Consider the following 24,355-nt stretch of genomic DNA (forward strand, 5'->3'; position numbering starts at 1 on the left):
CTCCTCAGAATAGCAACTGTCCAATCATAGCTTAAAAGTTGTGTATTATCCTGTCCAGCTCTAGATTTCTCTGCAAATACACTCCTGATCAAAATGTTACGAACAGTTAAAACAATTGCATGAATTTGCATTTTGCACTGTTGGATCTTAGGAAGGTTCTAAGTAGAGCTTCAAAATGCAAAAAGAAGAAATGGGAACAAGAGACCAAAAGTTGTGAGCAGGCAATTTATTGAAAACAACAATTTAACTCAAATAGGCTGTTCATCAGCTGATCAAAAGTTTAAGACCACAGCCTTTAAAAGCCAAAATCTGTGCAAAAATTTGGATTCCTTGTCATTTCCTGTCAAGTAATCACACTGTGAAGATCTCTTGATGGCAAAGGCAAAAAAGCTCACCGTCTTTGAACGTGGTAGGATTGTTGAACTGCATAAACAAGGCCTCTCACAACGTGCCATCGCTGCTGAGGTTGGACGCAGTAAGACAGTCATTTTGCATTTCTTAAAAGATCCTCAGGGTTATGGAACAAAAAAATCAAGTGGTAGACCCAAAAAAATCTCACCGGCGCTGAGCCGGAGGATCCGAATGGCTGTCCGTCAAGACACGGGACGATCCTCATCCCAAATTAAGGCCATTACTGGTGCTGACTGCAGCCCAATAACCATCAGACGCCATCTGCGAAGGAAGGGCTTCAAAAACAAGAAACGTCTTCAAAGGCCACGTCTCCTTCAACGACACAAAATTGCCCGTTTAGACTTTGCAAGGGAGCACCAAACATGGGACATTCAAAGGTGGAAGAAAGTTTTATTCTCTGACGAGAAAAAATTTAACCTTGATGGTCCTGATGGCTTCCAACGTTACTGGCATGACAAGGAGATGCCACCTGAGATGTTTTCTACGCGGCACAGTGGAGGGGGCGCCATCATGATCTGGGGTGCTTTTTCCTTCAATGGAACAATGGAGCTCCAGGTTGTGCAGGGGCGTCAAACAGCAGCTGGCTATGTGGAGATGTTGCTGCGGGCATCCCTCATGACTGAGGGCCCTCGTCTGTGTGGTAACGACTGGGTTTTTCAGCAGGACAACGCTCCAATTCACAATGCCCGTTTGACCAAGACCTTTTTCCAGGAGAATAACATCACTCTTTTGGACCATCCTGCGTGTTCCCCTGATCTTAATCCAATTGAGAACATTTGGCGATGGATGGCAAGGGAAGTTTACAAAAATGGACTTCAGTTCCAGACAGTGGATGCCCTTCGTGAAGCCATCTTCACCACTTGGCGCAACATTCGCACTAGCCTTTTGGAAACACTTGCATCAAGCATGCCAAAACGAATTTTTGAAGTGATCAACAATAATGGTGGAGCTACTCATTACTGAGTCAGTTTTTGACACTTTAATTTCTGTTTTAGGAGTTTTTTTTTTTTTTTGAGCTGTGGTCTTAAACTTTTGATCAGCTGATGAACAGCCTACTTCAGTTAAATTGTTGTTTTCAATAAATTGCCTGCTCACAACTTTTGGGCTCTTGTTCCCATTTCTTCTTTTTGCATTTTTAAACTGTTAAATTGTTACGAGTGTATGTTACGACAGTTAAAGCAGATGTACTATTCTCTCCAACAACCCCAACCAGCTATTGGAAGGAATTAGGCTGACAAATTAATTAGTGTGTTACCCTGCAAACATCGGCATTTATGATAAATATCATATTATCTACAGTACAGGATTGAGGTTAAAACACCCGTAAGTATGTTTGTGGGCCCTGAATAAAACAGCCACTGTGTAGGATCTCTCCACTGTATGACAGTTGCTTCTGGATACCACAAGCATTTATATTAAGCATATCAGTTAATCCTGATCTTAGTCCTTTTTTCCTTTAACACAAAGTGTTGAAAATCGAAAATCTATGTAATGTAAACACATCAAAACAGGCTTATGTTAAAATTAAATAATATTTAGATCTTACATGTTTCCCATACTTGTGTTACACTAACTAACTCAATGCTGTTATTCGATAAAAATGCACATTATTTGTCTTATGTGTTATATATCGTCACCTGGTGAGAAGGATTAAATAAATAAAAAAAAACTGATTAATTAACCCTTCTTTTCTTTAAGTTCACTTTGTCAGCCTCACCTTTAAAATGTTAAATCATTTCAGTTGACGAAATGTCTGATAGATTGTTTATGTAACCCAATAATGTAAGTTATGTAACATTGTTAAACTTATTTGCGTACTTGCCAGCATGCATTGCATTAAGTAGGGTTGAAGTCAACCAAAAATAATCTTCAATGTTTCCACTGAAACATTACCTACTCTTCAACAATAACTATATCAGCCAAAGTGCATTAAGTGCACTCTACCTAGTGGTCTTGCTAATCAAAATAAATTATGATAACACAGTCTGACCCATCTGCATGCCGAAGTGTCCTTGGGCAAGATGCTGAACCCCGTATAGAATAACAAAGTGCTGCGAATAGATGCACTGTATGAATGTGTGTGTGAATGGGTTAATGTAAAACTGTACTGTAGAGCGCTTTGAGTGGTCATCAAGACTAGAAAAGCACTATATAAATACAAAACCATTTACCAAAACCATTTACCATTTATAATTGTGTAAGTATTGGCTGCATATTAAAATAATTTCACCAAATACATTGCCAGTTCTGATATGCTTGTGTTCAAAGCATCAAAGCTGAAACTCAGAAATGATAGAGCATCTTAACACAGAAAGGTTATCCCACTGTTTCTAGAGGATGTGTCATGTTGGTTGTTGAGCTGTGATATGAAAAGTTTTACTCTCACCAACAATTTGTTTCATTACAAAATGCAACCACACATTCCACTTCTGTTATCCATCGCTTAGACAACTCTGAGGTAATGCTCAGTAAATTTTTAATAAATTAAATCTAGTTATTAGGTTGGGCCAGTTCAAATTAGTGAACCCCCATCTTTTCAAAGGTGCTCTGTCTCTCTCCCCAATGTAAAATCTACATGAATCCTGGGAGGTTAACGATATAAAGCTTTTCTCTGTGTTCATATGACAATTGTCTGACCAATAAGAATTTGGTTGGACTAGAAAATGCACCAATCAACCAGTTGAAAATGAGATGAAATCTCAAGCATTACGGTTAAATTTTTCAGAAATGGTTGTTTAACTTAAATCAAAAACTGTTTAGGGAAACACCGAATGGTTATGGTGCATATCCCTCAAGCAGTCCCTGATATGACGCCTGGGTGTCTGGACCATTTACCGTGCATCTCACAACCCCTCTCACCCCATTTTCTGTCTCGTATTCAAAAATGTACAGACAGATCTGTACTTAGACACTTCCTGTAGCCATCAAAAATTGTAACATGGGTATGGGTGAAAATAATAACTGATTTAAATGGATCCTGTATTTGAAACCTGCCTCTCCCTTGTGTTGCATAGCTCGGGACAGGACATACAGATCCTATTCAACCACATATCAATCAGTGCCTGGCTCACGCACAATCGAGTTCCACAGGAGAGTCATAAAGCCACTTTAGCTCATGTGCATCACCCCTTTAGAATGGATGATGTAGGTACGTCATGTGTCCAGAGATTTACCGGTGTGTTAGTGAAAATATAAATTAAGGTCTAGTAAATATGTCTTTGAATGAGCTAGATTAGAAAAATGAATGTAAACTAAATTTATCAACACAGTCTAATATATGTATTATAAACTGAAGACCAAAAGTTTCAGATTCTTTTTGAAAATAGTTGATATCAGTTCTTACCTGAGTGGAGATTTGGTCAGGTGAGGAAATGGACAAAAATGATTGCTAGACCTACATTCAACAGCATCACAAGAGCCACCAAGATGGAGTTAGGGCCCTGTGGAAAATACAAGAAAAGTTTACATTATGTCTTCTGATACATTTGCATATAAGTACATCGAACCCCTGCAGCAAACTGACATTACAAATAAGTCTTTATTCAAATGGTAATGTACTGATAACATTTATATATTTTATTTTACAAACTTAGAAAATAAGAAAAGATTTAAGAACATTTGTGGCATGTTCAAAAGGGGTAAAAAGTCTCAGAACTTAATTAACTTGTTAGACTCTGACTCATTAGGACTTGAGAGACAGGTCAAGAGTTCATATTAGCATTTGTCAGGTGCTTCACTGTGCAAATTGTCATTTAGAAATTATATTCAAGGGAAACTGTGGAGGTCAAGACAAGATCTGGAAGATCAACAAGATAAATCTGCAGGTCTGCTGGACAGAAAGACAAACCCAACACAACTGCAGTCACCTCATCGCAAAAGTCAATGTCCGAAGTCTGCAGAGCGACATCTCGATACACCAGTGTGGTTTAAGAAACAGGTGCTGTGGACAGATTAAGCTAAAACTGAGCTTTCTGACCACGAACCCACAGACAAAAGTGAAGAAAACATTATGAACTTGAAGTGATCTGCAGGAGTGAAAATTCCTAAATCAATAATAAGATGGGGTTACTAACTACTGAATTTAGCCATTCAGAGGCAGACTTGATTTTGTGCTTAAAAAAATGGACTGCTACAGAACACAACTGCACAAGCTTTAGGTCATGAACTGATGATTAGACATTCTCCTTCAGGATTTTCTGGTGGAGAGCAGGATTGGTTCCATCGATGATGGCATGTCATTCAGGTCCTGAAGCAACAAAGCATCAGCAACCCGTCACACCTGACCCTTGGTATGATGTCTTTATTGTGGAATGCTGTGCAATCCAAAAATACTTTCTACGTTTGACTAATCTGTCACCACTATTCCACGTTTTTTTCATCTGTACATCATAGCTCTCACCCGGAGTACCAGAGGCTTGGCAAAGGCTTTGTGACCCTTACCAGACTGAAAGATTTCAAAGACTGTTTTGCGTCTGTTCTAAATTTCCTTAAGGCCAATTTATAGTAGGATTTTTCGCAGACGCAAGACAGGCAACACTCCCTTTCGTGCTTGCGTGCCCCCTCTTGCGGCTTGCGTGCGTCCGCCAATTTTTCTAACTATACGACAAAGCGACGCGAGCCTCACGCAGCCCGCAAGGCTTGTAATTGGTCTGCTTACTACATCCCGTCCGGAGTCTAGTTTCCGGTTTCATGCCCCATAATACCGGCAGAAATCACGGAAGATTTAGAAGAACGAATAACGACCAAATAGAAGAGCACTTGGCAGAAGAGACCCGAAAGTATGACCACTTGTATAACCCGTCACTGACTGGCGGATTTGTCCGCCAGAAAAAGGCTATGAGGAGCCGCAGTGGCGATGTAAATATACAGTCGATGAAGAAGAAGACGTCTCTTCTTTGTGTGTTTTGTCTTTGACAAAACACGTTACTCCGCCTAGTGTTCTGGCGGGAAATTAACACGCGCAACCCTTGGGGAACCATAAACCAAAACGAGTCCGTCGATGCAGCTGCGTGGCCAGCCGCGGTTACAGTACTATAATTTGGCCTTTAGTTCTCTGCCTCATATAAGCCAAAATCACAGTAAGAAAGGTTCTATTTAAGTGACATTTAGATTAAACAAATCTGGCAGTAATCAGGCCTGGGTGTGACCAGTAACAGTGAACTCAATTACCAATTAAATTTGGTTAACTGCTTGATTTAGAGACTGAGGTGGTTATTACCTTCATGTTGGGCCAAGTAGATTTGGATAACTTTTTTTCCTTCAATAAATGAAATCATAATTTAAAAGCTAAATTTAGTTTTTACTTGGCTTATATTACATTTAACAGGGGGAAAATACTTTTTCACAGCACTGTATGGGAACAGAGGTTGTTTAGGTTGCTTTTTTTTTATAAACTGCCAGTTTGTAGAAACTAATCTCAGTCTTAATTGATATCACAAGGACCCAACACTGAGAGGTTAGGTAGCCTACTTCCTGAGTGGCTCTAATTTACAAGCTTTCCAGTCCATGTGCCATGAGGGAGCAGCTGGGGATTGATGGGGAAAAAATGTTAGAATCTAAATCAAACATTATGGTAATCTAACTCACCGATTCCTCCTCTACAATTTCAGGAGCTATTTCCATGCTGGCTTTCTTGGTCTCTGCAAGGCTCCTTGGTTTGGTTGATTCCAGTCTTTTTGGCTTGAGAGGTTCTGTTGCTTTGGTGCTCTCTTTTGGGGGAGCTGGTGAAGGACTCTGGGCTGGCAGGGATTTTAGTGCTGGTGTCTGAATCTGTTTGGCAGGTGGTGGAAACTGACCAAGGCTTGATGGGTGAAGGTCATCCTCTACACCAATTGGATCTTCGGGTGGTGGACTCTTGACATCTGCCTTGACATAGTAACCATGGTACTGGGAGTGAATCTGCCCATTGCTGGGGTAAATGCTGGCTGCTGTGGTAACAGCTGGTTTGACTACTGTAGGAGCCTCCTGTTGCCTTACTTCCTGTCTGAGAGAAAGTTTTGATGCAGCTTTTGTTAAGCCTGCCGAGTAGAGGGAAGGAAAAGAGAAGAGAGCTAGTTAAACAAAGAAGCAGTAGGGGAGAGCAGGGGTAATGTGGGAAATTTTTTACATTTGCTCCCCTCTAGGCGAGCTAAAATGATATATCAGTAAAATGTACACATTTCCCATTAATTCAGGATGTTTCCTATTAATGGAAATTATCAGAATGTCGTCAGGACAAAGGGCAGTGAAAATATGATTGTTTTTTAAAAAGTGGTCTTGTGTCTCACTTTACCCCTAAGCTGGGGTACAGTGAGACAGACCAGAGAAATCCAGGGGGTAAAGTGATCCACTTACTTTTTCCACTTTAAAACTACCATAACAACACATGTTGTAATAGTTAAAATCCTGACTAGGATAGCTAGATTGACAACCACATATTCCAAAACTAATATCGGACTAGTAACAGAATCATGGGGATTGGTCAATTAAGCACATTTATGATTATTATGATTCATGTGATCTCTTGCACACCCTAGTGTTAATCCACGATAATCAATGCAGGGGCGGAGTGTCTTGTCTTTCTTCTCCACAAAGAAGAAATCGGCTCCAGCCGAAGACGACGAAGGGCGGAGGATGCCCGCCGCTAGACCGTCATTGATGTATGTCTCCATCGCCCCCCTCTCAGGAACGGACAGGGAATACAGGCGTCCTCTGGGCGGCGTGGCACCGGGCTGGAAGTTGATGGCGTAGTCATAGGGCCGATGTGGGGGAAGGGAGGTTGCCTTGGCCTTACTGAAGACCTCCCTGAAGTCCAGATACTCAGCCGGGACCCCCAGCACATCGGTTGAAGAACTGGTTCCGGTAGAAGATCGGGGTGCGGCGGCTTGCTAGAGGCAGAGCTGGTGACATGAAGAACTCCACCCCAGGATCGCCCCTGTGGTCCAATCAAGGTGTGGATTGTGACGTCGGAGCCATGGGAACCCCAGAAGGAGAGGATGACGAGGAGAGTGCATGATGTGAAACTGGAGTGTTTCATGGTGGTTCCTGGAGATTAACATCCGTATAGGCGCTGTCAGGTGGCCGACTTCCCAGAAGTCGGCCATCCAGCGCGTTGGTGGAGACTGGAGCTGGCAGGGGAATCTGACCGACACCCAGCTGCAGAGCTAGGTTAGAATCCATAATGTTGGCATCAGAGCCAGAGTCAATGAGGGTGGCGAGGGTCTGGGATCCCTCAGGCAGTAGCAGGCGGACCTGGCACAGGGATCGTGGGCTGGAGGAGGAGCTAGATGTATGACTCACCAGGAACTCCTTTCTTCCTGGTGAGCCCGACCTTTTAGCGGACATCTGGAAATAAAGTGTCCCGCTTGGCCACAATACAGGCAGAGGTTCCCCTCGCGGCGTCTCCTCCTCTCTTCTAGAGTTAGACTGGCCCGACCCACCTGCATGGGTTCAGGCTCCCCTGAAGACCGGCTGCCAGAAAGCATCGAGACCCCGGAAGCCGCTGGTGACGGGGCGGGCTGGCGTCGACCCGCGAGCCACTGATGTCTCTCCCGCTGTCTCACTTGAATGCGACGGTCGATGCGGGACGCCAGCTCGATGATGCCGTCGAGAGTGGAGGGGAGTTCATATGAAATCAGTTCGTCCTTAATGTAGTCAGCGAGCCCCATCAGGAATGCGTCGCACTGGGCAGCCTGGTTCCACTCGCTGGAGCTAGCCTGGGTGCGGAAGTGGATGGAGTAATCGGCCACTGAACGAGACCCTTGGTTCAGACCCAGAAGCCCTCCTGAAGCGTCCGGACCTCGGGAAGCTTCTCTGAACACTTTGCGGAGCTCAGCGGCGAAGGCTTGGAAAGAGGAGCACGCTGGAGTGCGATGCTCCCACTCGGCTGTTCCCCACAGCCGAGCGCGACCCGTCAGATGATTCACGGTGAACGCCACCCGGGCGTCCTCAGAAGCGAAGGTGTGGGGCTGGAGGGCGAACAGGATGGAACAGTTCTTGAGGAACGAGCGGCAGCCCTCCGCGTCCCCGGCGAAGCGTTCAGGAACCCCCTGACGAGGCTCCGAGACGAAAGCAGAGGCAGAAGCAGAGGCAGAGTCAGCCGGGGCTGGTGGAGGCTGGACTGGTTCTGGAGGCAGAGGGACAGCTTGAGCAAAAGCTGAGGCGAGCTGTTGGACCTGCGAAGCTAGCAAGGTAAACGCCTGCTACTGCTTAGCCACCGCTAGTTGAACCTCTGCTGAGTTTGAAAGCAACAGCACCCCGTGGTGCTGGAGCATCGCCTCTACATTCTCCAGGCAATCCATCGGCGTGTGTGCTGGGTCCATGTCTGGCCAGATTGTACTGTCACGGATATGGTCAGGACCCAAAAGCAGCACAGGCAGACGAAATACCAGTCGGTAATGACTTTTATTGTTCACTGCAGTCTTTAACAGTTCAAGCAGTGGCAGGGTGAAAAGTCTTTGCTCACAGTGATCATCTGCGAGATCTGAGCAGGAGCGAGCCTGGTGTCGCTGACAGAAGGTAAAGTCACAGCTGATGGGTTACCTAGCTGGTAGACAGGTCCAGTGGTGAGCTGTGTAGTCACAGAGCCGAGCAGGAGCGTAACCAGGAGGGAATAGGCGAAACTCGTGGTCGAAGACAGAAGGCTGAGGTAATGTCCAGGGCAGAGACGAGGTAGGCAGGTCGGGGATCGACGGGGTCGGCAACAGGTAAGCAATCACACATTCCAAAACTAATATCGGACTTGTAACAGAATCATGGAGATTGGGCAATTAAGCAGATTTATGATTATAATGATTCATGTAATCTCTTGCACACCCTAGCTTACCTGCACATTGTTTCTCTGTCCAATTGGCAGGGACAATGATATAAGTTTTTCTACCTGAATCAATTTTTTTTGTGAAAAACCTACTTACCACAGCACCAGCACCAACTTCTCCTTCATGGCAAGGAGGGAATGGGAGGGGCTTGAAAATATAATGGTCACATGACCACAAATGTGTTCCGTTGCCTAGATACAGGGGCTGTCTCACATTACCTGATGTCTCACATTACCCCGCTCTCCCCTACATGTATTTGTTGTGCTGTCCATTAATCCACCTACAGCTGCTTTTGTCTGACTCTGGGTTAAGAGGTTGAACCCCAAGATTCTCCCATTGCGTATAGTGTTGCTGTTTGCACCGACACGTATGCCAAATGTACGTGAGTGATCACGTGATATACATTTGCAATATGGAATGTTAGTATGAACAGGGATTAAAACTGATTCGGAACCAAATTGCTTGTGTGGACAGGAATCTAATTTAGTTTAATATATTTTGAAAGCCACATTTTCAACTCCAAATGTAGTAGTATGGATATAACCTAAGCTCTTTCGGAGAAACAGCCCCACCCCCTGCAGTACAACCCAAACTGTCTGAAGGAGAGGTATTGCAGGTCGTTCCTTCTTGCCACTGTTAAGACTGTTGAACCAACCCTGCTCCCAGTAGACCACACATACCATAAATATAAATATTATAACTAATTAAACTGTGCAATAACAATTTTTCTATCCGTGCAATTCCAATATCATATTTCTGCAATACTGCTACGCTGTTAATATTTTGTTTACATTGTATATATTTCAATTTTCTATAATTCCTTTTGTATATATTATATGTTTTACTTATTTATGACCTGTACTAAGTGTCTATTCTACTATTCCATCTTTGCAGCTGTTACATCCCATAAAGGGACTAATAATAGACTGTCTTGACTTCACATCGGTGGTTATGTGTGTGCTGGTGTTAGGAGGAAGTTGATTTTTGGGGATTGGATTTCTTTTTTTGGACTGATGATGAGGACTAAGAAACAGTGAGTAAGTGACTGACAAGACCCAATCAGGAAGAGAGCGTAGGCATCTGTCATTATTTCCAATAGTCTCTGGTGTAGTGTGGACATCAGATGCAAACCAAACAAAATATCAGTGTGGACGTTCCCTATATCTATAAAGGCAGTGTGCTTAAAGCATCCCTTTAGTCCCTACACAGGAGTCCTTCAGAGATCTTCGAGGCATAGAGACTAAATATAAATCTTTTACATTTACAACAACCCAAGTTCCTCACCTGCTGTCAAAGACTCAGCTGCAGGGGTTTTGTTCTCTTTCCCAGCAGGCTTTGCAGGGATGGTGGTCTTACTGCTATAAAAGGTCTTCTTGACAACAGCCGGTGAAGGAGTGGGGCTTGGGCCTGGGCTCGGAGATGGAGACTGGTTGGGTGTTGTTCCTTTCCGGTAGAAATGGGGGCTCCCTGATGGAGATTTTTCTTTCTTGTCCGCCACCGGAACCTCTTTCACCTCTACTGGCTCATTGTACTTTTGTCGTATGTAGTCAGGGCCTGGAATATATGAGAGAAGAATTACTAAAGCAGGTTATTTCTGACAGGCAAAGAGCTCAGCATTTAAGGATGATTCTGGTTTGTTTATTACACATTTTCTTTTTGTGTTTATATGTATCAAGACTACCTGATTGAAAATGATGTGCTCATCAAAGTAGATTTGGGAACAAGGAATCATTGTTACAACAAAGTCCGAATGTCCAGAAAAATGTGCAGTCAGACGATCAGACAGATTGTAAACAAAGTAAATGTACAGGTTACTAAAAATCTAAACCATTCTGAGGGTGAACACACCAGAAATGTCAGTAATAATTCCTTATGTCACAGGAAAACCATGAACACAATTGCTTGTAGTACAGTGGGTCAGACTAGGACAGGGAAATCTGTCTGTAGACCAACTGTTTAGATCATAATGTTACTGTCACATGCATTTTACCATCTGAATAAATTCAGATGACATTGAGGTTTTACCCATACGCCCCTGTCTATCTCAGTAGTAAAAAAAATAAGAAATACAATATTATATTCTTCATCACAATATAACATTGCTTTTAAAACAGTATTTTTGCTAATTGTTGATGATGGATTAATAAGCTTTTTATGCTCATTGACCTGCACCCAATCTAATCTAAATGTTAAAATCACTTATTTACAATAAGTATTAAGACGTATAATTCAATACTTTGTAGAAGCCCCTTAGGCAGCAGGTACAGTTTCCAGTCAAAGGGCAATTCTATAAAAGATTTGCAGTTCCTGATTGGATGGAAAGGGTCTATCAACGGAAATCTTCAGTCTTACTAAATTTCAGTGAAACTGTAACCATGTGACTGAGGCACTTCCTCCCATCTATACTGGGGAGGCAGGTCATAGTATGAACAGACAGCATGGCGTGGTGTCATACATCAATTGCCAGGCTAGGTTGAAGTTTCCATCTCTGTATGCAACAGTTCAAAGGCTGCTTTTTGATCCAAAGGTCTAAATCCAAATGTGTGGTCCAGTGGGCATTTTATCTTCTGGGACTGCAGAATGCAGCTGCACATCTGCTGTCACAGGGAGGCCCCTACTCTCACGAAGGGGCTTGCACCTGCAAATGGTGGGGTCACATTCATCAGGTGGAGGAAGACCTCTTTGGCACAGTGGAGAACACTCTCTGTTCCCTGCTATCATTGACTCATGGCCCCCTGTGGACACTCTGTCCCTTTCATGGCCTTGTGTAAGGCTGTGTGCACATCTCCTACTTCATCTACTGCAGGCCTTCCTAAGTAGGGGAGTTTACTGCATCCTCATGTTCTCTTGATGGCGCTGAATTCCCAATAGCCACAAAGACTGTGGATGTCAGAGTTCCTTGCATCGTGCATCTTCCATGTAGGAGGGATATGCTATCCCAGGTACAAGGCAAGATATGGCAACGAGAGTCAAAGACCCTGAAGCATCATGTATAGCCTTGTACATCAAAGATCTTGGCTACGAAATTTTTCTTCAGATAGAGGCTTTTTATCCTCTACCATGTGTTTCCGTAGAGGCTGAGAGGCACAACTTGTCTCCTGTGAGAGCCTTCAGGTTTTATGTGGACGGCTCTAGGCACTGCACTCATGTAAAGTAGGGACGGGAATCGGCAGGGACCTCCCGAATCTAATACAATCACAATACCTGTAACGATCTGGCAGTTAAGATTTTGTAGAAGTGTTTTCTGTTAACTGTAGATCTGTTGTTTTGTGTTTGAGTTATTTTCATGTGTGCATTCTGTTTCCTGTTTTATTTTGTAGTCTCTGTTCCTTGTGGGTTGTTTCGGTCTTCACTTCCTGTCTTGGTGATTGTTAGTCTAACTCCTCATGTGTTGCACCTGTGGCCAATTACCCCTGCCTTCCCTGTGTATATAAGCCTCTGTCTTTCCCTTTGTCCTTGTCGGATTGTCTGTTTTGCTCCTGGTTTTTGTGGTTCTTGTTCTGTGTGCCTGTCATGCCTTGGCCTGTTCTCCTGAGTCTAGTAAGCTTCCTTGTGTTTTTGTCTTCTTGTTCTAGTTCATGTCTTTTCAGTGTTTCAATTCCTTTAGTGTTTGTTTTGCGTTTTGTTAAGTTAGTCTCTTTTTGGATTAAATACACCTTTTGTGATATACCTCTGCTACTGGGTCCATCTCCTTTCCTCAAACCGTGACAATACCTAGGTGGCGATACGATAGGTATTGCGATTCTGTGGGTATTGCGATTCGCTAAGTATTGCGATTCGATATTACGATTTCTTGCATTTTGTGTTTTAAAATACTGGACCATGGAAAACAGTTGAATCATACATTTTAATACAACACAGTCAAATTCACTTAGAGCTTTACAAGTTTTATTTCAAATATTAAGCCAATAGAGAAAATAAATAATAGTGCCCTATTATTGTATAATCCCTGTCAACTGCACACAAACAGATTGAAAAATGTATGCCACTTAGGCTACTTTTAAACAATAAATAAAAGGTAAATTAAATAAAATGAATATAAGTTTACTTAAAATATAAACTTTGAAATAAAAAGTAGGCTATGCTTCACTGTTGTTTGCATGTAGGCTATGCAATGCTAGTGCTTGAATATGTTTAGACTACTGTGCGAAAACAAGAGCTGGTCAACATGCTCTGGGTTGAGGTTGGTCCTCCCCCCCCCGTTATAAAACCAATAAATATATCGGGGGTTTTTTCTAAATAAAAAAAATAATGTGAAGCCTACCTAGGTATTGAGCTCATTCCCGTCACCATCGCTTTTTTCTGGTGAAAGTTACAGAAGCGCATATATGCAGACTTTTTCCTGGACGAAAATTAGGCAGGGTTGGTATAATTCGGTAATAGTGATCAAGTAGTCCGCTTACAGTGTTTATTTTGGGTCTTCACACATGATTGGATGGTAAAGTTTTTCTCCATGCTATCACTGCTTCAACTGTACCTGGCTGATGGAAGCTTGGGGAGAGCTCTCTGGCTACAGCTCTGGCAATGTCTGAATCCTGACTGGCTGAATGTGCAGCCTGATCTGCAGTCTCTGCTTTGGCACGAGCATGGGACGTCCTGCAGAAATACAAAAATATACAAACTCAGCAAGTAACATTGTTACACAATAACACCACTGATGTAGGATTTATAAAATAGACCGAGATTATTAATCTCACTTTATTGCTGCAGTGCTTAATATAGAGCCCAGTAATAGCTGACCATTACAAGTGAATGCTGTTTACAACAGGTTGCAACAAGAACTTCTATTAATTTTTAAGAACACAATAAAATACTGTCACTTAAAAAACAAAAAAACTACTAAGACAGAGTGTAGTTTACTTTCTTATTTTTATAGCATTTGAAACAGACAACTGTACAACATCCAAGGGCCTCCAGTGCAACTGAGTGTTGAGCTGACTGTGCTGTCAGGAGAGGAGCTAGGATTTTATAACTGAGCATTGACCAGGAGGCTCACATTGGCTTCTTCTGGCTGTCAGGAAATGTCATGTTTACAATTCAGTCACACATGATGACTAGAATGGCATACCACCACTAAGGCCAAAATATATCCTCTAAATATGGCAGATTATTTTTCTCAAAGAGAGCATTTACTCATTTGGAAATCATTGAAATTACCAAAAAAACACCTGATTTCCCAATGTTATAGAAAATGTAAAGAAATAGCTGGATCGACCCTTTTGAGAGGATCTGCGCCAAAATCAAATGGTTTCTTCCTCGGCCTATACACCAACCTTCCTCAGAGTCTCAAAATAATATGCTGCGTATTTTGACCGTAATCCTGCTAACAGACAGAAAAATGACAATGTAAACATAACCTCGAGATGACAATGTAGATTAGGTGCATTAAACGTGGGTATTACAAGTGGAACAATACAAGTGAATAAGGCATTTATCAAATATTTTTCAGTCTGTATTTCCCACTCACAATTTAGAAGGCATGGTGTGCTCCGTTCAAATGTCTACAACGGATTACACCCATTCAATATTTTTATGTAAAGTATTTATAGTAAAATTCACACATAACTAACCCAGAGCCATAACAGAAACAAAACTAAGGCAGCCCCATTTCCAAGGTTAGTTGTGTCAACTACACAATTCAGATTGTTCTCAACACTGATCAACGGAAATCAGAACACTACACTACTGACTGACTGCCTGACTCTCCTTATGTAGCTGGGGCAGTGTCAGACAATATTCCGTATGCTTCCTCCTCCCTGGCCTTTTTTAGACAGGCACTTACTTTTGATGCACACACACACACACACACACACACACACACACACACACACACACACACACACACACACACACACACACACACACACACACACACCTACTCTCTTGACCTATCTCTATGTTTCCTCACTTTGTTCCTACTTTCTCTCTACTTTGCCCAGATGATGGGACAAGTGATGCAAGCTGAAAGCTCTGACCAATGTTGACTATCTTCAATACAACAAGCAAAGACTGTCTCTCCATTTCCTAAATTCAAACAACCACTCTCACTACACTGGACTGTCTGAGCATGTAATAATGTCTCAATCCCAGCATGCACATGCAATGCAATGTGTCCAGTGCTAATGTATAGTGTAACGGGTTGCTGGCTAACATAATAATACGAGAAACCATTATCAAATGTTCATAAATGACAATCTGCATACATCATACAAACATTGTTGGACCTAGAGATGTTTCTTCCAACCATCTTCACAACAGGGAAGACTAATGGAGACTGTGGGTGTTTTTACACCCATGGTTTGTTTGACCTGTTCTAACTCAGTTATTTAGTTTTCTCTTGGTTAGGTTTCTTTTAAAATAGAAAAAATACAAGCAAACCATAACGCATCAGGACAAACCATGTGAGACCATGAGATGTGTCTAGGGTGGGAGAAACACAGAAAATACAGGTAAAGATACATCATTCCGACAGGAGCCTCTAAGCTCAAAACTGCAGAGAAAATGTGCTAGTCGGGTCAGATCAAGGCTGGATCGAGTTCCTTCCACAAGCGAACCACAGTTTGTATGAGACCAGACCAAGACCACCTACTCTAATGGGTCTTAAGGTGGTTATTTTAGTCCACACTGTGTGATAACTGTGTTCACACCTGCACCAAAAAATGTAATAAAGGGGTAAAACGAATGAATCTGGTTTAACTGCGTTGAAACTATGAAAACACCCTCTTACAAAGAGAAAAAACAGACTCTGCTGCAGATGTGTTCATCTGCTGTAGCAGCTACAGTAGAATGAGCTCTCTTACATGTCCACATGAAAACAAAAACTTTCCTGCTGCAAACCAGTAACATAATTTACTAGGGATGCACCGATTTATCGGCCGAACATCGGTAGCGGCCGATATTCGCCTCGTTAACTGATATCGGCTTATCGGTAATAAACTTGACTTTCACCGATATCATTGGCCGATGTTCATATTTTTGGTAAAACCGCTGGGCACGTGCCGCGGCTGGGGGAGCAGTCGCTCCGTCGCCCTCCTCTCCGCGCCGCCGGAGGCTCAGTGTGCGGCACCGCGAGTTCCTCATCCGGTGCCGCCTAACGGCGTTTTAGACAGGGTAAAAAGGTACTGTTTTAAATTACCCTTGTGGTATTTTGACCAAAATATGTTACAGTCATTTCATTAAGATCCCAAGGAACCATTTCAACTTGCGGTAAAATGGGCATAATATGTCTCTGTTAAATAAAGTTTAGTTAAATCAAAGATTGTTTCATAAATCTGATTCAATTTGAGAAAATAAACAAATATCGGTATCGGTATCGGCTATCGGCCAGATTGTTATTTTAAATATCGGTATCGGCCAAGAATTTCCATATCGGTGCACCCCTATAATTTAGTTTTTACCATGATATATACTGTGTATACATATACTGTCCTACAGCCATGATATCACCAGAGCTGACGCCTCAGAAATCCACTGCTGTTGAGGAGGAACTGCTTCACAAAAGTATCATGATATAAACTATTATTTGAAACTAGGCAAAAAAGAAACAAGGGAAAATCCCCTAGAACATTTTCTCATGTTAGCTCACTAAGTTAGTTGATTCTATATGAGCCTCTTCAAGTAAGTCTTGGTGACAGATCCCTTACGGGGGAATTCTGGTACATTACAACAACTTTTAACAGTTATAAGTGCATCGCACTCAAGAAATCACTACAACAAAGTCTCCAACAGGAAAAGAAACCTGATTATCTAAACCACTTTATTAAGAGGTCAAACTAAACGCCCACAGTAATACTCACTCATTGCACAGGAGAACTGTGTTTAAAAAGATGTTGTTTCAATGTTGTTGTTTCAAGAGTCCATTTTGTATTCGAAATTTTTCCAAATATTCTCACCCCTTACTTTCTGTCAGGTCTCTACAGCACCCATAATATAAAGGCAGAAAAGTCACAAAAACTGAGTTCAATGCAAAATAAAAAACAGGTAAAATGGGATTTAGTTGTGGTGTTCTGATATTATTTTACAAAGGGAATTTTACCTGGAGATGGCAATCTCCACTTTGGTCTTGGCGATGGCTGCTGCTCTCACTGCTCCTTCAACGGCTCGATCCACCTTCTGTTTGGTCTTGGCGTTCTTCAGTGGGATCAGCTGCTTCTTTATGCCCCTGGCCAGCACGTTGTTCTTATACTTCCCTTCTTCCTTGGTGCCATTAGGGAAGATGGTGCAGCCATAGCCATGGCGCTTATTGTTCAACCACTCACCTTCATACTTCATGCCGTTAGAGCGCTCAGAGACACCAAAGCCGCTGCGCTTGTCGTTCTTCCACTCGCCCATGTAGGACTCAGTGGTGAGGGCATCCACATTGTCCTCCTGAGTCAGGTAATCATCGCCCAACTCTCCGTCTCCAAAGCTTATAGTGGAGTTGGCGTCACTTGAACTGATGCGGCTCATGGTGGTGTCACTGTGTGCTGAGCTACGCTTACTGGAAATCGACGAGCGCGAGTCTGATTTTCGCAGTCGCTGAAGGCTGCCGAAGAGGGAGCCACGTCGGAAAAGACTCTTCTTCTTCTCTGAACCTTCGCAATCTGAGTGGAAGTTGAGTACAAAGCCACCACGTGTGCCAGCAGGGCTGTCAGACAGGCTGTCACGCAATACTGTGCCATTACTCTGCTCACTGCGGAGAGAAGCAAGCGAGGTTCTGAGAGGAGAGCGGATGACAGAGGCCATACCATATGGGACACTTTGACGTACACCGTAGCCATGACGCATTCCACCAGTCCACTGACCCTGATAAGTACCTACAAGGACAGCATGTGGGAGAGAAAAAGAAAGACCATGAGTGAACAGTCAAATACAGAAATACAGAAATCAGATAAAGCAGTAGATACAATTATTGTTACTGACAGAGGTCATTGAATATAAGCAAACATGGAATACATGAACGCATGGTTTTTGCTGATGGTTGAATAATCACTGTCAGTTTTCCAGTTTCTCCATAAAATGTTAAGGTCTTGGCCTAAATATGTAAAGTCCCTTGAGATAACGTATGTTATGTTATGTATTTAGTGCTATGCAAATAAATGTTATTGAGTTGAATAGAAATACTAAGACGAAATATTTAAACCGACACAGACATAGCTACAGCTGCAACAATTATTTGGTTTGTCAATACACATAAAACAAAAACTACACACACACACATATATATATATATGTATATATAACTGAAATGTTATTGTACATTTACAAAAGTATTTAGACAGAGAGGGAGAGAGAAAAATATTAATTCAAGTTCATATTCACTCTGCTTGAGCTAGTAGGCTGCTAGAATTCTACTAGTGTCCAAATAAAACAACAGAGTAGTGAACTGGATATTATTGACAGGTGATTTGGATTCACAGTGTGTGAAGATGAGCCACTTGTCAGGGCTACAGAGAAACAACAAAAAGTGAGTGGTCAATATGGGATGAGGGTTGTTAGTGAAAGAAAGATTGAAGACAAAGAGGTGTGATCACTTCTCTCTATCACCAATCAGGATAAAAAACATGAGAGCCTACCAGTAGTACTAAGACAAGGTGAGATGGAGGTTACCTGGGTGTAACGCCAGCTCTATAAGAACAGTATGTGTGCAGTCCACCATCCCTCAGTACCACCAAGTGTTTATATGAATGTAAATTCCAGTTACTGTGGGGATGCTTTCAAACCTTGATAAAGCCAGATTATGTGTCATACAACAGTTGCGTATTTAGCTAGTAACATCAACACAGGACATTTTTAAACCCACATTATAGAGCATCTACAGAAGTCATTAACAACTTGTGCCAAATAGAAATCCAGCTTCGGAGTTTATGTCCTCTGCAGTGGGTCGGTGTAATGGGGACAAAATAAATGCAACAATATGCTCAGACAGTGAAGCATATCCTCAAGTTGTCCTCAACAAAGACCAATTTACTTAAGCTAATGTAGTCATACATGTAGTGACAGGTGACAGATAGGTGGTATGTCAAGGTCTGTCTGAAGAAAATGTAAAATTTTGGTCAGTACCACTATGATATACGGGGTCATCGTTGAATTTTCAGTGAAGAAAATTTTGGATGAACAAATGAGACTATTGTGGGCCGCCTGAGTCAAGGTAATTAATGCTAAATTAAGACATCTATAAAAATCCCAATCTGAAGTAGAAACCCTAATCTCAGAGTTATGATACTATGAACTTGTTTTAAAACCCTCTTATGCTTTGGAAGAGCCCACAGACCACCTGAGGTTAGCAACTACAAGACATCCATTTTAGAGAAGGGTCATGCCAGCCATCTGCAGCCATGCAACGGCCAAATCAAATTAAAAGAGATTTTCAGTCAAGCACCTAAGACTGCACATCTTCCTGCTCAATAGTGGTGCAACGGATCATCGTTGATCTGTGATCCGTTCGGATCAATTATTTCGGTTCGGCACACACATGATCCGCGGATTGATTTAGAAAAAAAATTGTGCGCACGTTCAGTCCACACACGGCGTGGTCATGGCGAGCGGAGGAACGGAGGAGCTTGAACACCCCGCGTCATTTAAATCCCCTGTTTGGGAGCATTTTGGCTTCCCTGTCAAAGTTAATGATGAAGGAAAGAGGTTAGTGGATAAAACCGTGACGGTGTGTAGGCACTGTGGCATAAGAAAGCCATACAACAGTGGAAACACATCTAGCATGGCCACGCATTTGCAGCGACATCACCCCGGTGTTTCACTGACAGGAGTGAAACCGAAAGCGGCTCAACAACCGCTTATCACCGCAGCATTTAAACAGCCCCTTCCTGCACAAACCGACCGGGCTAAAGCTATCACAAACGCTGTGTGTTTATAGGTGCAGACATGAGGCCATATTCGGTTGTGCAAAACGAGGGTTTTAAATACATGTTGAACGTGCTCGAGCCACGTTACGACATTCCGTCGCGCACCCACTTCAGCGAAAAGATTGTGCCAGATCTTTATGAGCAGGAGAAGAAAAAAGTTGTGGATGAACTATCTGTAGCACCCTCTGTTGCACTCACAACAGACGGGTGGACGTCAAGGGGAACGGTGAGCTATGTGACAATAACCGCTCACTTCATCACAGCAGACTGGGAGATGAAAAGTCCGGTGCTGCAGACACGCCCCCTCTACGAAAGTCACACAGGCAGTCATCTTGCGCAGGTACTGACACAAGCAGTGGAGGAATGGAAGATAAAGAGGCCCACTACTAATATCCCAGTCACAACTGATAATGCCAAAAATCAAATAATGCAGTGAATGAGGCAGGACTGGGCCCACAGATAGGGTGCTTTGCACATGTAGTGAATTTGGCATCACAGAAGGGAATCTCAGTCAATAGGATGGACCGCCTCCTTGGGAGGATCAGGAAGGTGGTTTCCTACTTCCACAGAAGCACAACAGCTGCTCATGTGCTTAAGACAAGGCAAGAGATGCTAAAGCTGCCTACTCATAAGCTCATACATGATGTCCAAACAAGGTGGAATTCCACTTATGATATGTTGGAGCGTTATCTGGAGCAGCAGGCAGCTATATACTCTGCATTGACCGACAAGACCCTAAAGAAAAATGTCAAAGACATCATAAACCTCTCTGATGATGATGTGAGAGTGGCAGAGGAGGTCCTCCAGGTGCTTAAACCCCTTAAAACTGTTACATCTCTGCTGAGCACTGAAACTTCGCCATCGGTGTCAATGATCCTGCCGCTGAAAACAAGGATTCTACAATCCATGGCTCCAAGTGTGGAAGACAGCACCATCACTCAAGATGTCAAGACTGCCATTAGAGAGGACCTGAAGCCCAGATACACTTCACCCCCTACTCTACAGGACTACCTTCACAGATCTACTGCCCTGGATCCGAGGTTCAAGTCCCTGTCTCACATAGACCCTGACCTACGCCAGAGGACATACAGTGACCTCACCACTGAGCTTGTGAGCAGTCTAGCCACTGAAGACTGTGATGAGGTAAAGAAAAAAAATATTATTTAAAAATGATAAATTTAAATCTACATACATTTTTTATTTTCAGTAATAATGGCATTCATTAAATGTTATTGCCACATTTTTCATGTCTATGAAACATGAAAATAAATAATAGGTTTAATTAATCAACTATTCTTTTCTGCAGGGTCAAGCTGCAGAGCCAACAGGAGCAAACTTGGACACATCTCCTCCACAAAAGAAGTCGGCAATGGCAGAGCTTTTTGGAGAGACCTTTGCCAGCAAAGACATGGACAGCAAGACTCCTGCTGACATCATCAAAGAGGAGGTGGCATTCTACCTGGCAGCAAGCGGCATTGCAGTGGATGGTGATCCACTGACATGGTGGGAAAGCAATGAGTGTAAATACCCTCATATTGCTAAGATGGCAAGATGCTATCTCGCTGTGCCAGGCTCTTCAGTTCCTTCCGAGAGAGTGTTCTCAACAGCAGGGGACATAGTGACTGCAAAGAGGTCCACACTCTCCCCAGACAATGTAGACACCCTTGTCTTTTTGAAAAAGAATTTGAAATTATAAGCTCATGTATGCTTTGTTTTCTTTCTTTAATTCTTCTTTGATGATGTGGACGTAGGCTTTATGTCACTCTCATAAAGCTCTTGTTTCAAGGAAGATGATGTGCCTTCTTATGTTGCACTTTAAGTTGTTTTTTATTGATGGTCATTGGTCCATGTTTAAAGGAAGGAGATGTGCCTTTTTATGTTGCACTGTAAGTTGTTTTTCATTAATTATGTTGAAAAGAAGATATTAATCGTGCACTTTAAGTTGATTTTATATTGTTAATAAACAAAAAGACACAACTTGTGTTTATTTGTCTTGTCTATTTTTTTTTTTGCTCATCCGAAAAATGATCCGATCCGTGACTCTGATCCGAGGAACGATCCGAACCGTGAGTTTTTTGATCCGTTGCACCCCTACTGCTCAACGACCCATAATGGTGACAGCTTGGGACAAACCATCTTCACTCGAACTGCCGATGACCATAAACTTGCCCCATCGGTGGAGGACATGAAGTTTCTCCAGATCATGGAAGCTGAGTTCCATCAAGACAGCTCGAACAGCTGGATGGGACAACTGCCTTTCAGGTCGCAGAGACAGAGACTGCCTAACAATAAGAAACAGGCACACGACCGTCTTGACTCATTATGGTGCACACTGGAAAAAAACGGCAGCAGATGAAAGCCCATTTCCTAGAATTCATGGAAAACATGCTCGACAAAGGACACGCTTAGGTTTCCCCACCTCTGACACGAGGATAAGAGTACTGGTATATGCCCCTGTTTGGCATGTATGAGCCTATGAAACCAGATATACAGTGCCTTGCATAAGTATTCACCCCCCTTGGACTTTTTCCCATTATGTACTGTTACTAACTGGAATTCAAATAGACTTAAATAAACTTTTTCCCGTTTGATCAACAAAACATGCATAGTACTTTGGAGGTGCAAAATAAATTTTATTGTGACACAAACAATAATGAGAACAAAAAAGTTGACATCTGTTGGGTGCATAAGTATTCACCCCCCTGTGTCAATACTTGGTAGAACCCCCTTTCGCTGCAATTACAGCTGCAAGTCTTTTGGGGTATGTCTCTACCAGCTTTGCACATCTAGAGATGGAAAGGTTTGTCCATTCTTCTTGGCAAAAAAGATGAAGCTCAGTCAGATTGGATGGAGACCGTCTGTGAACCGCAATCTTCAAGTCTTGCCATAGATTCTCTATTGGATTGAGGTCTGGGCTTTGACTGGGCCATTTTAAGACATTAACATTCTTTAATCCAAACCATTCCTTTGTAGCTCTGGCTGTATGTTTAGGGTCATTGTCCTGCTGGAAGATGAACCTCCGCCCCAGTCTCAAGTCTTTTGCAGACTGCATCAGATTTTCTTCAAGGATTTCCCTGTATTTGGCTCCATCCATTATTCCCTCTATTCTGACCAGTTTCCCTGTACCTGCTGAAGAGAAGCATCCCCACAGCATGATGCTACCACCACCATGTTTCACTGTTGGGATGGTGTGCTCAGGGTGATGGGCAGTGTTGGGTTTTCGCCACACATAGCGTTTTGCATTGAGGCCAAAAAGTTCAATTTTGGTCTCATCTGACCAGAGCACCTTCTTCCACATGTTTGCTGTGTCTCCCACATGGCTTCTGGCAAACTCCAAACGGGATTTTTTATGGATCCCTTTCAACAATGGCTTTCTTCTTGCCACTCTTCCATAAAGGCCAGATTTGTGGAGTAGACGACTAATAGTTGTCCTGTGGACAGATTCTCCCACCTCAGCTGTGGATCTCTGCAACTCCTCCAGAGTAACCATGGGCCTCCTGGTTACTTCTCTGATTAATTTTCTCCTTGTCCGACTCTTCAGTTTGGGTGGACGGCCTCCTCTTGGTAGGTTTGCGGTTGTGCCATATTCTTTCCATTTTCTTATGATGGATTTTATGGTGCTCAGAGAGATGTTCAAAGCTCTGGATATTTTTTTCTAACCTAACCCTGCTTCATATTTCTCCACAACTTTATCCCTGACCTGTTTGGTGAGCTCCTTGGTCTTCATGATGCTGTTTGTTCAGTAATGATCTCCAACAAACTCTGAGTCCGTCACAGAACAGGTGTATTTATACTGAGATTAAATTGCAGACAGGTGGACCCTATTTACTAATTATGTGACTTGCAAATGGGACTTGTGAATGCAATTGGTCGCACCAGATCTTTGTTAGGGGTTTCACAGTAAAGGGGGTGAATACATATGCACTCAACACTTTTCAGATTTTTATTTGTAAATAATTGTGAAATCCATGTAATATTTCCCCCCACTTCCAAATGATGCACTATTTTGTGTTGGTCCATTACATAAACTCACGATGAAATAAATTTTAATCTGTGGTTATACCATGACAAAATATAGAAAAGTCCAAAGGGGGTTAATACTTACGCAAGGCACTGTAGATCCGCGGTGGACTAGTGGCAGAATAATTGGACTATGGTCAGAAAGTTACGGACATCGGACTGGAAGGTCGCTTATTCGATTCCTCGCAGTGACAATACAACATACCTGCCAGGACAACACCCGGATCTGTTCCAAAGTCTAAAGAGCACTTTCCCTACCCCCACTGTCTAAGTGCCCCTGAGCAAGGC

At 42.7% G+C, this 24,355-nt stretch overlaps 2 protein-coding genes across 2 annotated transcripts in view; one reads left to right on the plus strand and one right to left on the minus strand.

The window, feature by feature from the left end:
• Window positions 1-24,355, minus strand: part of LOC128454864 (junctophilin-1) — a 41,033-nt gene that overhangs the window by 8,122 nt on the left and 8,556 nt on the right. Inside the window, exons 2-6 of the mRNA XM_053438431.1 lie at window positions 17,242-18,001; window positions 13,684-13,802; window positions 10,491-10,760; window positions 5,998-6,428; window positions 3,755-3,851 (exon numbers count right to left, since the gene is read on the minus strand). Coding sequence (XP_053294406.1) covers window positions 3,771-3,851; window positions 5,998-6,428; window positions 10,491-10,760; window positions 13,684-13,802; window positions 17,242-18,001 — 1,661 coding nt within the window. The 3' untranslated portion in view covers window positions 3,755-3,770. The remainder of the gene's footprint in view (window positions 1-3,754; window positions 3,852-5,997; window positions 6,429-10,490; window positions 10,761-13,683; window positions 13,803-17,241; window positions 18,002-24,355) is intronic.
• LOC128454866 (zinc finger BED domain-containing protein 4-like) lies at window positions 20,715-21,975 on the plus strand. The gene is made up of 2 exons (XM_053438432.1): window positions 20,715-21,190; window positions 21,354-21,975. The coding sequence occupies exons 1-2, from the start codon at window positions 20,723-20,725 to the stop codon at window positions 21,741-21,743; spliced, it is 858 nt and encodes a 285-aa protein (XP_053294407.1). The 5' UTR covers window positions 20,715-20,722; the 3' UTR covers window positions 21,744-21,975.

The sequence above is a fragment of the Pleuronectes platessa genome, chromosome 13 (assembly GCF_947347685.1).
Source record: "Pleuronectes platessa chromosome 13, fPlePla1.1, whole genome shotgun sequence".
In the NCBI taxonomy this organism is placed as follows: Eukaryota; Metazoa; Chordata; class Actinopteri; order Pleuronectiformes; family Pleuronectidae; genus Pleuronectes; species Pleuronectes platessa.

What these genes read in the sequence shown, in the direction of transcription:
- LOC128454866 (XM_053438432.1), top strand. Translation starts at nt 20,723, where the DNA reads ATGTTGGAGCGTTATCTGGAGCAGCAGGCAGCTATATACTCTGCATTG. An exon ending in CCACTGAAGACTGTGATGAG is followed by an intron (nt 21,191 to 21,353) that starts GTAAAGAAAAAA and finishes TCTTTTCTGCAG; the next exon opens with GGTCAAGCTGCAGAGCCAAC.